At 36.1% G+C, this 15967-nt stretch overlaps 1 protein-coding gene across 5 annotated transcripts in view; it reads right to left on the reverse strand.

Moving 5' to 3' along the window:
- The window catches only part of Ift80 (intraflagellar transport 80), a 140902-nt gene that overhangs the window by 60994 nt on the left and 63941 nt on the right, over positions 1 to 15967 (reverse strand). For 4 of the 5 annotated variants that reach the window (XM_058578329.1, XM_058578327.1, XM_058578331.1 and 1 more), the window contains one exon: positions 9839 to 10018. The exons of the other annotated variant lie outside the window; for it this stretch is intronic. In XM_058578329.1, the coding sequence (XP_058434312.1) occupies positions 9839 to 10018 (180 nt within the window). The remainder of the gene's footprint in view (positions 1 to 9838; positions 10019 to 15967) is intronic. 5 annotated transcript variants of the gene reach the window in all.

The following is a 15967-nucleotide window of genomic DNA, read 5'->3' on the forward strand; positions in this document are numbered from 1 at the left end:
TTAAGTTTTTGGAGTTCTTTATATATCCTGGAGATTAGTGCTCTATATGATGTATATGTGGCAAAAATTTGGTCCCAAAATGTAGGCTCTCACTTCACCTCATTGATTATTTCTTTTGCTGAGAAGAAGTTTTTAAGTTTCAGTCCATCTCATTTATTAATTCTTGATTTTATTTCTTGTGTTTTAGGAGTCTTGCTAAGGAAGTCGAGCCTAATCCGACATGATGAAGATTTGGGCCTACTTTTTTCTCTATTAGGCATGGAGTATCTGGATTGTGCAGAGGGGAGTGAGAGGAGGGGTGGGACTATGGGGATGGGAAGAATGGTAGAATGAGACAGACATTATTACCCTATATACATTACATGTATGATTACATTGCTGGTATGACTCTGCACCATGTACAGCCAGAGGAATGAGAAGTTGTACCCCATTATGTGTACAATGTGTCAAAATACATTCTACTGTCATGTAGAACTAATTAGAACAAATTAAAGAAAAACAGAAGAACAGTAGAATAGAAGAGGGGATCAGTAGGAGGGAGGCAAAGAAAAGGGGACGTACTAGGGAATGAAACTGATCAAATTATACTTTTTATTTTGATCATGTATGAATATATTATAACAAATCCTACTGTTATGCATAATTATAATGCACCAGTAAAAAGGGGGAAATAAATAAATTATTGTTACACAACTAAAAAAAATAAAATAAAATGGGCTAGAGGTGTAACTCAGTGGTAGAGTGCCTCTGGGTTCCAGTACTAAAAAAAAAAAAAGAAGAAGAAGAAGAAGAGGAGGAGGAGGAGGAGGAGGAGGAGGAGGAGGAGGAGGAGGAGGAGGAGGAGGAACAAGAAAGGGAAGAAAGAAAAAAGGAAAAGAAACTAATTTGGCATGCTAGGAAAACAACCCAAGATTGGAAAGCTGGTAAATAAAGGAAAATAATTCAGCTTTTCTCACTTCATAGAAATCAAATGGTTGATGAGGTATAAGAATTCTAGATGATAAACGCAAAAGAAATTATTAGATTAATCTAGGCAACAGTCATCAATGGCTGCTAAAAACATTAGGTAAGATGCCTAATAGGAAACTATACGACAGATGAATCAGGCTTATAATACCTGAACACACTGATCAAAACATTACTAGAATAAAGACAAGCAAACATATGTGCCTGCTGATGTGATGTAATAGGAAATGAACAGTATCATGTACAAACTATTCTTTAAATTTCTTAAGACTCTAAAATCTTAACAAGGCACTAAATCTAACAATCAGTCCATAGGAAATATAGAGGACTAAATGAACATGTTATATATAAATATATCATTAAGATACAATCAAGTAAATGTAGAATACAATACGTTCAAAAGAACAAACGACCTGGTTTAATAAATTATAAATTTCATATATTAATATTTATATATAAAAATGACCTCAGAGACATATTAACTAAACGCAATGTGGGACTGTTTCTGATGTAAATAGAACAACTATAAAAATATATTTCAAAAATAACTGAAGAAATGTGATCTGCTATTATGGAAAGATATTAGGAAACCATTGGGAAAATGTGCAGGGTCACTACAGTTATATTTAAATGAGAATAGTTCTTATCTTTCAGATATTTTTTAAAGTCTTTAAAAAAGATGCCAGTCAAGAAGAAAAAGACTAATATCTTTGTTTACTTCTTCTACAAGTAGGGGGAAATGACTGCAAAGAGAAAACTACTCTGATAAGAAATGTTTCTAAGGAGATGAAATGTTTTAAAGAATAGGAGATTTTAATGGTTTAGAATCAGTGCTGTGGAATAAGATACCTATCCTACTTCTAGACCCAGTTATGTGGCATATAAAACAAAGCATTCTTGAGAAGGCTGTAGGAGAAGCACTGGTCCCAGTACTAAGGTGACTTTTAATTAGAACAATAACATGAACATGATTTCAGTGAACTTATGACACTATCTTCACCAGAAGTCTGACTGAGCTCCCTAAGACATTTTTAAATTTCCAAAATAGCATCTTCTCCTAGAAACATGATGTAAAAGTTTTAAAGCTAAATTATATGCTAGTTTCTCTAATGCAATACAATATATTCAGTTGTCTCCTAATGTCTTTCTATAGTAGGAGATCACATTTCTCCAGTTCTTTTCCAAATATATAGTCGGTCTATTTGTATAGAAAACAAAGTGCCAATATGAAGAGAGAGCATGGGAGGAATAGATGAACGCTACATAGGGCAGTGGGGTGGGAGGGAAAGGGAGGGACAAGGGGTAATTAATGATGGTTGAATGTGATGATCATTATTATCCGAAGTACAGATATAAAGACACAAACTGGTGTGAGTATACTATGTATACAACCAGAGATATGAAAAATTGAGCTATCTCTATATAATAAGAATTGCAATGCATTCCGCTGTTATATATAAATAAAAAATAATTAATTAATTAAAAAAAGAAAGAAAACAAAGTACCACACTGCATTTAGTTAATTTGTTTCTTAAGTCTGTTTAATTCTGAAACAATTCCTCCTTCAAATACATGCCTCTTATTTAAATTTACAATTTATTTATTAAGAAAACCAGGTCATTTGTTCTGCTTACTATTACACATTCTGATTCTGCAAGCTGACTTAATACACCTTTAAGAAAATATGATATTTAAATTCCAATTGTACAGACCTCAAATTACAGATTCCATAGAATTCATATTTGCCTGAAGTTTTTCTAGGGAGAATGACTTTTTTGTGTGTATTTGGCACAACAGAACCAAACTTTAATAAAATACCTAGTGAGATGTGAGATTCACCAGAGTCTTACAACTAAAGACATTCTGGTAAATGCTGTTATAGTTGTAAAACTCTGATGACTCTCACATTAAATATGTCTGTGCTGAATTTTAAAATGTACCCATTATTCTTTTTAATTCTGGTCAGCCCTAGGATTAATATCCTCATACTCATATATCACCTGATACTTATTCTTAGAACCCTCAGATTGACCAGTTCCAAAAATTTTGTTTTACATTTCCTAAACACTCACTTAATTCTATACATAGCTATAATGAGAGCAATAGCTATCACTTATTTTTGTTTTATATACATTATCTCATTTAATCCTAAAATCACTATTATTAGCACTTACCTTTACAAGACATAAAGTGATTAAGAGTCAGATAATCTTGAACTTTGGCAACTATTAAAAGCCAAATCTAGGGCTGGGGCTGTAGCTCAGTGGCAAAGCTCTTGCCTTGCATGTGTAAGGTACTGGGTTAGATCCCCAGCACCACATAAAAATACACAAATAAAATAAAGGCATACTGTCCATCTACAACTACAAAATTTTTTTGTTTTACAAAGCCAAATCTATACCCCATGCTAAAGTCAGAATGACAACAAAGAAACAAAGATAGGCTTGAGATACTAGAAACACCTCATCCTCTCTCTCAGCACCGTTTCCCCTTTAGGCACTTCATCCTAACAAAGTCATCAACTAAGTCTTTTGGAAAGAATTATCTACTAGAATGCATCCTGGAGCTAAGGAGCAGATTAAGAAACCTTCTTATTCCAGAATATGGTATCCACAAAAGCTGAGCTCCAGGGAGAGAGGAAGGGCAATGAATCCTATTATTGGGAAACAGCAACTGCCAGGTTGAGGTCTGCATTTAACAATCAAAACTCAACATGATGGCGAGGATGTGGGGAGAAAGATACACTCATACATTGCTTGTGTGGCTGCAAATTGGTGCAACCACTCTGGAAAATAGTATGGAGATTATTCAGAAAACTTGGAATGGAACCATCATTTGATCCAGTTATCCACTCCTCCATATATACCCAAAGATCTTAAAATCAGCATACTATAGTGACACAGCCACATCAATTTTATAACAGCTCAATTCACAATAGCTAACGGAACTAACCTAGGTGTCCTTCAATAGATAAGTGGATAAAGAAAATGTGGTATATATACACAATGGATGTTACTCAGTCATAAAGAAGAATGAATTATGTCATTTGCTGGTAAAGGATCTGGAGACTATCATGCTAAGTGAAATAAGCCAATCCCCAAAAAACCAAAGGCTGAATGTTCTCTCTGATATGCAGATGTTAACATACAATTGGGTGAGGAAAGAATAGAAGTTCAATGAATTAGACAAAGGGTAATGAAGGGAAGTGGGAATGGGAATAGTACAGAAAGTAGAATAAATTGGATATAACTTTCCGATGTTCATATGTGGATACACAACTAGTGTAACTCTATATCATGTACAACCACAAGAATGAGAAGTTATACTCCATGTATGTATAATATGTCAAAATACACTCTACTGTAATGTATATCTAAAAAGAACAATAACAAAAAAGACTCAACAAGATCTCTGGTTTCTGAGTTAATAAAACACAGGTCAACCAAAATCCTACTAAGCTTCTGAGAATACTGTAAAACTTTACACCCTACAAGTGAAAAGCTGTGATTGTTCAGTCCCTATGGAAATCCAGGGACCCCCACCTCACAACAAAAGAAAGTAGGCTACTAAAAACTACAGCCCCTAAAAAAGAGTGTACTCCAAAATGTCCAAGGAGATCTTCCCAGGAAGGCACACTGACCAAATTGACCAAGCAACTAACTCTATTGCTAATAAAAAGTTTTCAGGATATTCCCATCAAGCTGGTTTTGAGTTAGGGGCTTGGTCATCACTGTGTGTTGTTTTCCTTTTTCTTTTCTGAACTGTTTAATCATTGTAAAATGAGAATATGAGGAGAAGGAGGAGGGAGGAGAAAAGTTAAAATATACTTACAGTTTTCCAGACCAAAGAGTTGATGCTGGATGCAATAACTGGATGAGTCTAAATTATCTTCTTTTTAGGAGGTGATATGAGTTTGTTTTAAAATCTTATGTGTAATAGTTGCATTAGGTAAGTAATATATTTCTGAATTATATGGATGAAGGTATGTGTATGTGGTAACATGGCTCCCAACAATCTTCACCTTGTGATAATTGTATCCTGTGTAAATCTCTTCACTTGGGTATGAGGTGGACCTAAGAGTTTGCTTGTATTGAAAAGAATATGGCAAATATGACCTTATAAAAATTATGACTTAATGTCTTAATGTTTGCTGTCTGGCTCTTCACACTTACTTGCTCTGATAAAGTAAACTACCAAGTTGCAAAATACTCTATGGGAAGAACACATATAAGGAACGAAGAGAAATCTGAAACCCTTGGTCCAAAAGACACTGCTGAACTGAATCCTGCCAATAGTGTCAATGAGCTTGAAAGCAAATTTTCCCTCTTTGAGCCTTTAGCCCTGCCTACCACCGTTATTGCAGCCTTAAGAGACTTGTGAGCCAGAGAAGCTAGCTAAAGCAAGCCTGGATTCTTGACTAACAAAAACAGAGAGATAATAAATGTTGCTGTTTCAAGCCACAGGTAACAATAAATAAATAATACAGTATGGCTGCTAAACAATCAAAGGAAAGAAATAAGTGGATATCTATTTTGTCTGCCCAAAATCAAATCATATCTTTTCTGATAAATATGCCTTGATTGTCCTTTGAGGAACAATTCCACTAATTTCAGTGAATAAATAAGTAGCTCAGATGAGTTGACTCATCTTCCCCGTCTCCCTTAATCAAATACATTAAACCCAGACTTAGCACATGAGACTAAAACGCTGAGACTTCAGATGGAATTACTAAGAAGAGAAGTACTTTCTGCTGGACCGGCAGTTAATAGAATGTACACCTAGAGCTACCAAAGTCACAAAATGGAGAAAGCCTTTCTGAAAATGAAGCCAATTACAGAGAAAAGGAGAGACGAAGTGATAAAGTTATTTACACCTAATTTAAACCTGAACCAATGCCTCAAGTCAGCCTGTGACTTGACTTTGCATAAGCCAGTAATATTTTTCCTTCCCTTCTCACATTAGGTTAATTTGAGTTGAATTTATGGGGGGAAAAAAGATTTTCAAAATATCAACCTAGGAGGTCCATGAGAATAGGGACAAAATTTGTTCTATTCATGACTATATTCCCTATTGGTTAGCTTAATGCCTGGCAAGTAGGTATCACTCAATAAACCTCTATTGAATGAGTAAAGGAAAATGTTCTGTGTAAAAACACTGTGTAGATCCAATTTAGTTAAAATGCAACCAAATGTTTAAAAACCACTGAAAGCATAAATTTCCCTTTTAAAATAAATTTTCTGATTATAAAACTTTGAAAAATTATTTACAAATATTAGGTGCAAAGATAATTTGAATTAAATAAGCCATTTAAAGGACATACAATCAATCAACAAGTACATGAAAAAATGCTCACCATCTCTAGCAGTCAGAGAAATGCAAATCAAAACCACCCTAAGATACCATCTCACTCCAGTAAGATTGGCAGCCATTATGAAGTCAAACAACAACAAGTGCTGGAGAGGATGTGGGGAAAAGGGTACTCTTGTACATTGCTGGTGGGACTGCAAACTGGTGCGGCCAATCTGGAAAGCAGTATGGAGATTCCTGGGAAAGCTGGGAATGGAACCACCATTTGACCCAGCTATTGCCCTTCTTGGACTTTTCCCTGAAGACCTTAAAAGAGCGTACTACAGGGATACTGCTACATCGATGTTCATAGCAGCACAATTCACAATTGCTAGACTGTGGAACCAACACAGATGCCCTTCAATAGATGAATGGATAAAAAAAATGTGGCATTTATACACCATGGAGTATTACGCAGCACTAAAAAATGACAAAATCATAGAATTTGCAGGGAAATGGATGGCACTAGAGCAGATTATGCTTAGTGAAGCTAGCCAATCCCTAAAAAACAAATACCAAATGTCTTCTTTGATATAATGAGAGCAACTAAGAACAGAGCAGGGAGGAAGAGCAGGAAGAAAAGATTAACATTAAACAGATACATGAGGTGGGATGGAAAGGGAGAGAAAAGGGAAATTGCATGGTAATGGAGGGAGACCCTCATTGTTATACAAAATTACATATAAGAGGTTGTGAGGGGAATGGGAAAATAAACAAGGAGAGATATGAATTACAGTGGATGGGGTAGAGAGAGAAGATGGGAGGGGAGGGAGGGGGGATGGTAGAGGATAGGAAAGGTAGCAGAATACAACAGTTACTAATAGGGCATTATGTAAAAATGTGGATGTGTAACCGATGTGATTCTGCAATCTGTATTTGGGGTAAAATTGGGAGTTCATAACCAACTTGAATCTAATGTATGAAATATGATATGTCAAGAGCTTTATAATGTTTTGAACAACCAATAAAAAAAAAATAAAAATAAAAAATAAAAACTTCATGATTCATCTTACCTCAGATAAAAATCCTCTATTACTACGATGATTCCTTTTTGTTTTGAAAGAAAACTCCTCTTTCTAGATATATTCATCTTAGGGCATTTTTGTAATTAAGACTAGTCCTTATTTTGAGTAATACTATATTAGATAGTTCCCATGTACTGTATAAATAGAATAATTACATTCTAAATCAGTTAATTAGAATTCACAATGTATTCTTTGTCACAGATCCACTACAACATACAATGTTTTGATTCTCAAGTTAAATAACTGAAATATAAATTTACATCATCATCTAGATCCACCTATTTGTAGAAAAAGTGAAAGACTGAGGAGCATATTAAACCATATATCTTGCAGGGGCTGATGTAAAATGTGCAAAACCCTGGATTTTGAACCTGGTACTGGAACAAAACAATAATAAGAACAAAACTGCAACAGGTAAGAGACAACTGAAAATATGAACATTTCATGGATATTTGATAATATTAGGAATTTTGTGTGAGTGTGTGTATGTGCGTGTGTGTGGTGCTGGGGATCAAACCTAGGGCCTTGTGCATGTGAGGCAAGCACTCTACCAACTGAGGTACATCCTTAGTTCCAGGAATTATTTTTAAAGTATGAAAATGCTATTTTGGTTATGTTAAAAAGTCCTTATATATTAGCTGTATAATTGAACTTTTCAGATGAAATATGATGTCTGAATTTACTTGAAAATAAATGAAGAAATGAGTGTTGATATGGATGTGATTGATTACTGAAGCTGGGTAATGAATATATAGAGATTTGTACCACTACTCTGTGTGTGGTTTAAATTCTTCAAATAAAAAATTTTTAAATTTAAAACAAGTAAACAGACCATAGAAAAATTATAATTAACCTAATTATTATTAATCTTGTGAACATATCCAAATTTTAAAAATCTAGAGATTGGGGAAAATAAAATATTTGAACAGAACTGATCATGAAATTACAAACTACATGCTTCCAAATTTTTATAGCAATTACAATATGAATTATAAATACTGAAGATAAACGTATATGATATAGATAATAGGAAGAAGAATCTCCCTTTCTTTGGCAGAAGATTTGCACTGGCAAATTGTCTTTGGCCTCTTCCCAACACCTTTTTTCAACTAATTATAATATATTTGTTGAGCACTTTTTATATGCAAGCCTGGGCTAGTGGAGCCCCTAGACAAAGACAAAACTGAGAGAAATATAGTACATATGTCTTACTGTAAGAAGCTCACAACAGAGTAGATAATCTACTAATGTTCTCTGACCTATAAACATTTCACCCTATCACCCATTGACACATTCCAAACTCTCAGTATCAATCTTATAAAGAATTTTAATTAAAATTAAATACTAATCCCAAAACAAGGCACCATAGCACATTGAATATCTCAAGCTGAAGGAATCTGAGAAAACAGAAAGAGGAGAAGGTCACTCTGACACTTCTCTAAAGCAGGTTATAAGACCTTCATGTTCCAGAGGAAAGGAATACCCTTGTCTCTAAAACAGAGAGACTCAGAGAAGAATCTGAACAAACAGGCCTTGCTAAGCTTTCCCATTTATTCCCAATTAGGTATACTACTTTTGCTCTATCATATTATTCCTTTACACCTATCTATTCTTCATCAAACCTAATAATGAAAGCATATCAATTTAACTGTTTTTTTCTGGACTTATTTTCCTTATGAAGGATCCCATATCATGTAAAATGTATATTACATAAATTTGAATTCTTTTTTCTTGTTAACATGTTCTTTGTCATAGGGGCCTCAGCCAGAAACCAAGAATGATGAGGAAAGATTTTTTTTTCTGCCCCACACTTCCTAATTCCCAATAAGAACTTCCCATCATTTTCCAATTTTGAGTTGCCTTAGGTAATTTTTAAAAGGCAATTTTTAAAAATCAGGTTAATTAAATTCATTCAATTATGAATAAGAATAGCCAGTAATCCCAGCAACTCAGGAAACTAAGGCAAGAGGACCCCAGGTTTGAGATCAGCCTCAGCAACTTAGAAAGATACCATCTCAAAAGCTAAAAAAAAAAAAAAAAAAAAAAAAAAAAGACTAGGGATATAGCCAGTGGTAAAGTTCCTCTCAGTTCAATCCCTAGTACCTATGATAAATACATAAAATAATTTATTCCTGTTGGTAACTAGCAAGTTAGGCCTGCCTTAGAGTCAGTTCTAGTAGTTAAATTTAACTTATTCCTATGTGTCAGAGCTTCTTCCAACTTTCTTCCTTAATTAAATTCACATATTCCATAAACGGTTCAAATTCCACAAACCTGTCCTAAATCTATAACCACAGTAACTACAGCCGTTTCGATTCTCTTTCAATGAAAGGTTGTTATCATCATGAAAAGGTGACTAACTAATGGCATAGTTAAAATGGTTCAAATGTGCCTGAATTTTCATAAATTTTGAGTAAATATAACAAAGATAATTCTATATTATATATAGTGAACTAATGTGAAAAGAAGCAGGCTCAATCATCCTATGATCATAATCATACCTGCATAGTCCGTCTTTTAGTTAATGTTATTTGAAAATTTTTCCACTCCCAACGTTGCTCCACTACATGTGCAAAAACAACATGTCCATTTCCGCAGGCTCCAGCAATCTGAGTGCCATCAATTGACCATGCAATATTAAATATGCTGCCAGTATTGGGTTTTTCTAAAGCATAAGACCACTGAAGGGAAAAAAGAAAGAAAAATTGACTGAACAAAACAAAAATGTTTGTAAAAATTTAAAACTGATCACGGTAACATATTAAGATAATTTTTTAAAAGAATGTATCTTTATCTGGAATTATTAGAAATGTTTTCTTAATAAAATTCTAGTATACTGAACAGAAGATACACATATATTTTTAAAGTATTCAGTAGAAAAACATGATAAAACATTACATGAAATCTCTCAAGAACTGTAAAAACATACCATTTCCATTCACATGATTACTTTCAAGTAATAATACTGAAAGGGTAAACGCAAAGATTCTGTAGGACAAAACAAAGTAAGATACCTTAACGTTCTCTATAGTCTCTACATCTAAAAATTTCTGATTACAGTATTTCAAGAATGTCAGCAAAAACTGAAACTAAACACAAAATGTCACTAAAATATCTTTGATACACATTCTAAATCATGAAAGTTGAAGTACATCTATCCTCTCAGAACTAATCTAGAGATCAATAAGCATCAACTAAGACAAAAGAGATTTTTGCATATGTATACAAGAAGACAGCAAGGAAAAAAAACTATTTGGTAGATGGTACTAGAGGCTTTTTTCAGATGCAACACACATATTTGCAAAAAGGATGATAAATTTGTTTGACTAAACTTATATGCATGTTTTCTTTCCTTATAACGTAGAGTCAAATTTAAGTCTTGAATTCTATTATTGATGCTTTGGGGTTTTTTTGTTTTGTTTTACATTATTATTTTTGCAGAAATATGCATTATTAGGAGTTAGGGGTGTGGCTCGGTGGTAGTGTGTTTCTATCCCCATACCAAAGGAGGCAGGGAGGAGACATTCATTATTAGCTATAGGCTCCCTCCAAAAACAAATATGAGAGAAATGAAAAAAACAGAAAAAAGTCACTATTTTATACTACTGTAATACAAAACTTTAAATTCCTAATAAAAATTCATACATAAAATAAAATAGTGAATGACTTTTACCACTCACTACATTTTTTTTTTCATCTTTTTCACTCTTTTTGAACCCCTAACTGCTTAAACATTACCTTAAGGGGGTAATGAGTAAATTATAAGCTTTGCTTCATCAGCAGTACGAAATATTAGAAATTTCCTTTTCTGGAATTACAAATATATATTTTTTTAAAAGAACATATACATTTCAACATATCTTTTTAGAAAATAAGTAAAGACTGAGAATTTCAAAGACAAAAATAATCTGCTCCTGGCAATAAAAATAAATTAACCCATAATATTTCTGACAAACAAGAATTATGAAATACTACCACACAACTATTTTATATGAATATTAAAAGTGGTTGATAGAGATAAATAAGACTTGATGTATTGATACCACTTAAGGTTTTGAAGCCGGCTTACACAAATCTTTCATTTTCAATTTAGTTAATTCCTACAGCGTAGATGGAAGAGATCTTAACTTGTATTTTAAAACCATAGATTCATATTTTTAAAGTATTTACTTTAAATTATGTTTTTTCAGTTTGTTTAAATCAAAATGTAAATAAGGTACAATCACTGCGATTGGCTTAAAAAAATCTCTTAGATATGTTTTCATCTAAGTCCTATTTTCCACATTATTTCTTGCCTTACAGATTTTTGCTGTTGCAGGAACTTGATCATTTGTTCTAAAAAGTTTTTCACATCTGGATTTTGCCATTTGTATTCTCGTGGTGTTATTTAACATGTTCTTCTGTCAGTTTTATTTCATATAAATTGATACTTAGATTTAAGAGTTTTGACCAAATTCAGGTTCAATTTTTTGACAAGAAAACTTCAGAAGTGATGTTGTGTGCTGTTGTGATTTAAGTAAGGATGTAAATAAAGTTTGGCATAGTCAGGTTTGGCACAGGGAGGAACACTTGGAGGGAATGTGGGAAGATAAGGTTAATTATTCATAGATCCATGAGAGAAGAAAGAAACTCACCTCCCAGTACCAAAGGTAGGGTACCATTTAGGACTCAGGTGCTCAACCAGCAGGTAAGAAGAGAGAGAAAGAGGAAGAAGCTTTTAATGGGGTCCAGGATATTACCTAGCTGATTTTCTGAGACAGAGTGAGATTAGTTAATTTGAAGAGAGCTTAGTGTGGGAACTTGGGAGTTACATTATCAGGTTCACAAGGCTTACAGCAAAAGTAAGATGATCAAAAGAGGCTGAGACAGGAGAGTCAAAGCCAGCCTCAGCAAAATTGAGACACTAAGCAACACCTGATAAATCAATTGCTGTTTTGAAAGACTCAGAAATATATTTTTGTACAAAGGAAGGTTAGTCTTGAAAAACTGTGAGGCAGACCAGTTGGATTTTGAATGTGGGCAAATATCAATGGCATCTCCCCAAATAGCCACTACCTTAGTAGTAGTCTATAGCTAGTCAAAATTCTCCCCAGAAAGGGACACCTCCCCAGATTAACCATAAACTATGTTTCCTTTTTTACTCTTTCATCTAAAATCTACTCTCAGATAACCAAATTACTTACCAATTTACCAACTTACTTATTCTGAAAGAACAATATAATAAATTACTCCCAAGATACTATTATATTTTAGGAAATTATAATTTCTTAAATCAAAAGAATAGCTAATGAGAGAAATTTGTTAACAGTGAGAAAGTGGTGAAATCCTTCTACTCACATAACTCATTGTTTAGGTTGGTCATGAACTACAGTTACAAAGTATTCGTGTTCTATTATTTGCTGTAAGAAATTACCACAGACCTAGAGGCATAAAAGAGCACATATTTATTGTCTTATAGTTCTACAAGAGCTAAAATTAAGGTGTTGGTAGGGCTGGCTTCCTTTCTGGAGGCTCTGGACAGGGTCCATTTCCTTGATCATGTGGATTGTTGGCAGAATTCACTTTGTTGCAGCTGTATGTAGAACCTGAGGTCCCTATTCCCTTACTGACCATTTGTACCTTCTAAAGGCCACCTGCATTCCCTGGTTTGTGGTTCCCTTCCTCCATCTTTAGACCAGTAACAGCAAATTCAGCTGCTCTTACTTTGATCTCTCCTCCTTCTCCATCCTCTAACCTAGCTAATAAAGGTGTGCTTTTAAGGACTCATGTAATCCAGATAAGTTTTACCACCTAAAGGTCCATGCCCTTAATCATATCCGCAAAATTCCTTTTGCTATTCAAGATACATATTTACAATTTCTAGGGATTAGAATATAGGTATCTTTGGGAGCCCATTATTTGGCATACCATAAAATTATATTAGGAAAAATAAAGCAATCAACTTGAGATTTTTAAAGTTTATTCATTTTTACCTAAAGACTCAAATTCAGATGACGGCATAAACACATGAAACAATAATTTTACCACTTTTTAAGAGTAGTTTGAGGTTTATGGTTTGGGTTTTCAAAGTTTTCTATCACTATGAAAAAGAAAATAAATAATAATTTAACCATGCTGTCACCCTATAAGAGCTGGGTCTTGGTAATGTGGTACTAGATAAACAAGGATATCCAAAATAAAACATTTTGAAGTTATTAAATAAGTTTCTTTCAAAAAGGAAAAAAAGAACCAATATGAGTTATGACATCAAATAAAATACACATTTAATATTCGACCCTGTGAATTATACAAAAGCATTGAGATTATATAGAGAAAAAGAAAGTCATTGTTTTTTATGAATATTTCCTAACAATAAGAAAAATTAGATTACAGACACCTTCTGAGAGCAATATATGAACATCTCAGAATACTGGTAAAGAGTCCTCAAGGAACAATTTTAAATTGTCAAATCAATAGTCCCTAACAGATGATAAAGCAAATAATTAGAAATTGCCTCATGATCTACAAAAAAGTCTACAGAACTCTAAAGGGGTGAAGGGTCAAGAAGGGAATGCTAACTTAACTAAAGAAAGGAAAATTAAAGGAAATTATATATTTTACTAAAACACAATAAGGGATTTAAAACTTTTTACATTATTGGTATTCCTGGCAACAACTTATCAGAATGTGAATATTGGAGTTGGGTTTATGAGTTATCTATGAGTAGGAAAAAAATATAAGCAAAATATTAGAAGAAAAAGCTGTACCATTTGTCCCCCAAATGGTGGGCAGAGGAAAAACAACACACTATGTATAAGAAATCATAAGTGGATTTTCCCATGTGTACATGCTGCAGGAGCTTTTGCATGATTTCCGCATGCACACTATATAGAAAACATAAGACAGGAGAATCACAAGTTCAACAACAGCCTAGACAACTTAATGAGACTCTGCCTCAAAATAAAAAAATAAAAAGGGGTTTTGGAGCTATAGCTCAGTGGTTAAGCACTCCTGGGTTCAATCCCTAGTACCAGCAAAAAAAGGAAGAAAGAAAGAAAACATTTATAAAAAGTAAAATTCTCGGCTTTTAAACAGACAGACTCAGATTTTTAGGTACCAGTATCATAAAAAAGCAAATTCAAATTTGTGTATGCTGGTTTAAAAAAAAAAAGAAAGAAAGAATTTCTGGTCATTTAAAAAAAAAAAAAAAAGGTTGTTTATTTTTAACTTAACTACCCATATAGAAGTTTACTTAACCAACTTATTCCATAAAAACTAAGCACAAACGCGGGGACTGCTTCTTGGAGCCTACTCTTATCGGAGCTTACACAGAGCACGGAGCGGCCGAGTTCCAGCTCCCAGAACTGCCCTGGCCCAGGGCTAGCAGCCCACGGAAACTGCTTCTCGGTCCGGGTCATGCTGAGGGCCGGTCAGGACTCACCCGTTGCTTTGGTTGCCCGGCAAAGGGAACGAAATGCTGCCATTCGCATAGGATACCAACATAGCAGAGATCTGATGTCATCAGAAAGCGGCGGAGGAGAGAACTTCATCAATACCAGCGGAGACAGAAACAGTTGGTCTCCTGGTAGGGGGGGGTGAGGCACAGACACCCGAGTCTCCTCAATTTGTCGTCGAGCCAGAGGGGAGGAGCCGGGCCGCTGCCATCGCCCACAGCAGGCCCAGCGGCTCGCCAGTGTGATGACCGCGTGACTCCAATTGGAGAGGGGGCGGAGCGGAGACGCCACCCGCACCCGCAAGGTGGGCAGACCCGCGACCCAGAGGTACATGGGCGTGGTAGGAGGGGCAGGGCAGAGCCGCCACCCGCTCTTGCAAGGTAAACAGACCTGTCACAGACTGGCGGGTCAGGCCCAGTGGCCTGCCAGTGTGGTACACACGTCACCCCAACTGGAGTAGGGGCAGAGCAGATCCTTCTCCCATGCCCGGATCAGGCCCTGCCGGTGTGGTGGCCACGTGACCCCAATTGGAGTGGGGGCGGAGCGGAACCGCCACCCGTGCCCGCAGGGTGAGCAGACCTGTGACCAACCTGCAGATCAGGCCCAGGGGTCCGCAGGCGTGGTAGGAGGGGCAGGGCAGATCCGCCGCCCGCGCCTCCAAGGTAGGCAGACCTGCGACAGACCGGCGGATCAGGCCCAGGAGCCTGCCGGCGTGGTACACACACCACCCTAATTGGAGTAAGGGCAGAGCAGAGTCGCCGCCCGTGCCAGGAACAGGCCCAGCAACCTGCAGGCGGGGTAGTCACGACACCCCAATTGGAGTAGGGGCAGAGCAGAGCCGCCACCCGTGCCCGAAAGGTGGGCAGATCTGCGACCGACCAGCGGGACAGGCCCAGTGGCCTGCTGGTACGACAGACACGTCACCCCATTTGGAGTAGGGGCAGAGTAGAGCCGCCGCCCGCGCCTGCAGGGTAGGCAAACCTGCAACCGACCGGCAGATCAGGCCCGGTGGCCTGCCGGCGAGGTACACTCGTCACCCCAATTGGAGTAGGGGCAGAACAGAGCCGCCGCCAGCGCCCAGAACAGGCCCAGTGACCTGCCGGCGTGGTAGCCACGACACCCCAATTGGAATACGGAGAGAGCAGAGCCGCCGCCCGCGCCTACAGGAAAGATACGCAAGCAGTATGAAAAGACAAG

Source organism: Marmota monax, unplaced genomic scaffold (assembly GCF_021218885.2).
Source record: "Marmota monax isolate L192 unplaced genomic scaffold, Marmota_monax_Labrador192_F-V1.1 WCK01_AAM20220418_F8-fsc00256, whole genome shotgun sequence".
Lineage (NCBI taxonomy): Eukaryota > Metazoa > Chordata > Mammalia > Rodentia > Sciuridae > Marmota > Marmota monax.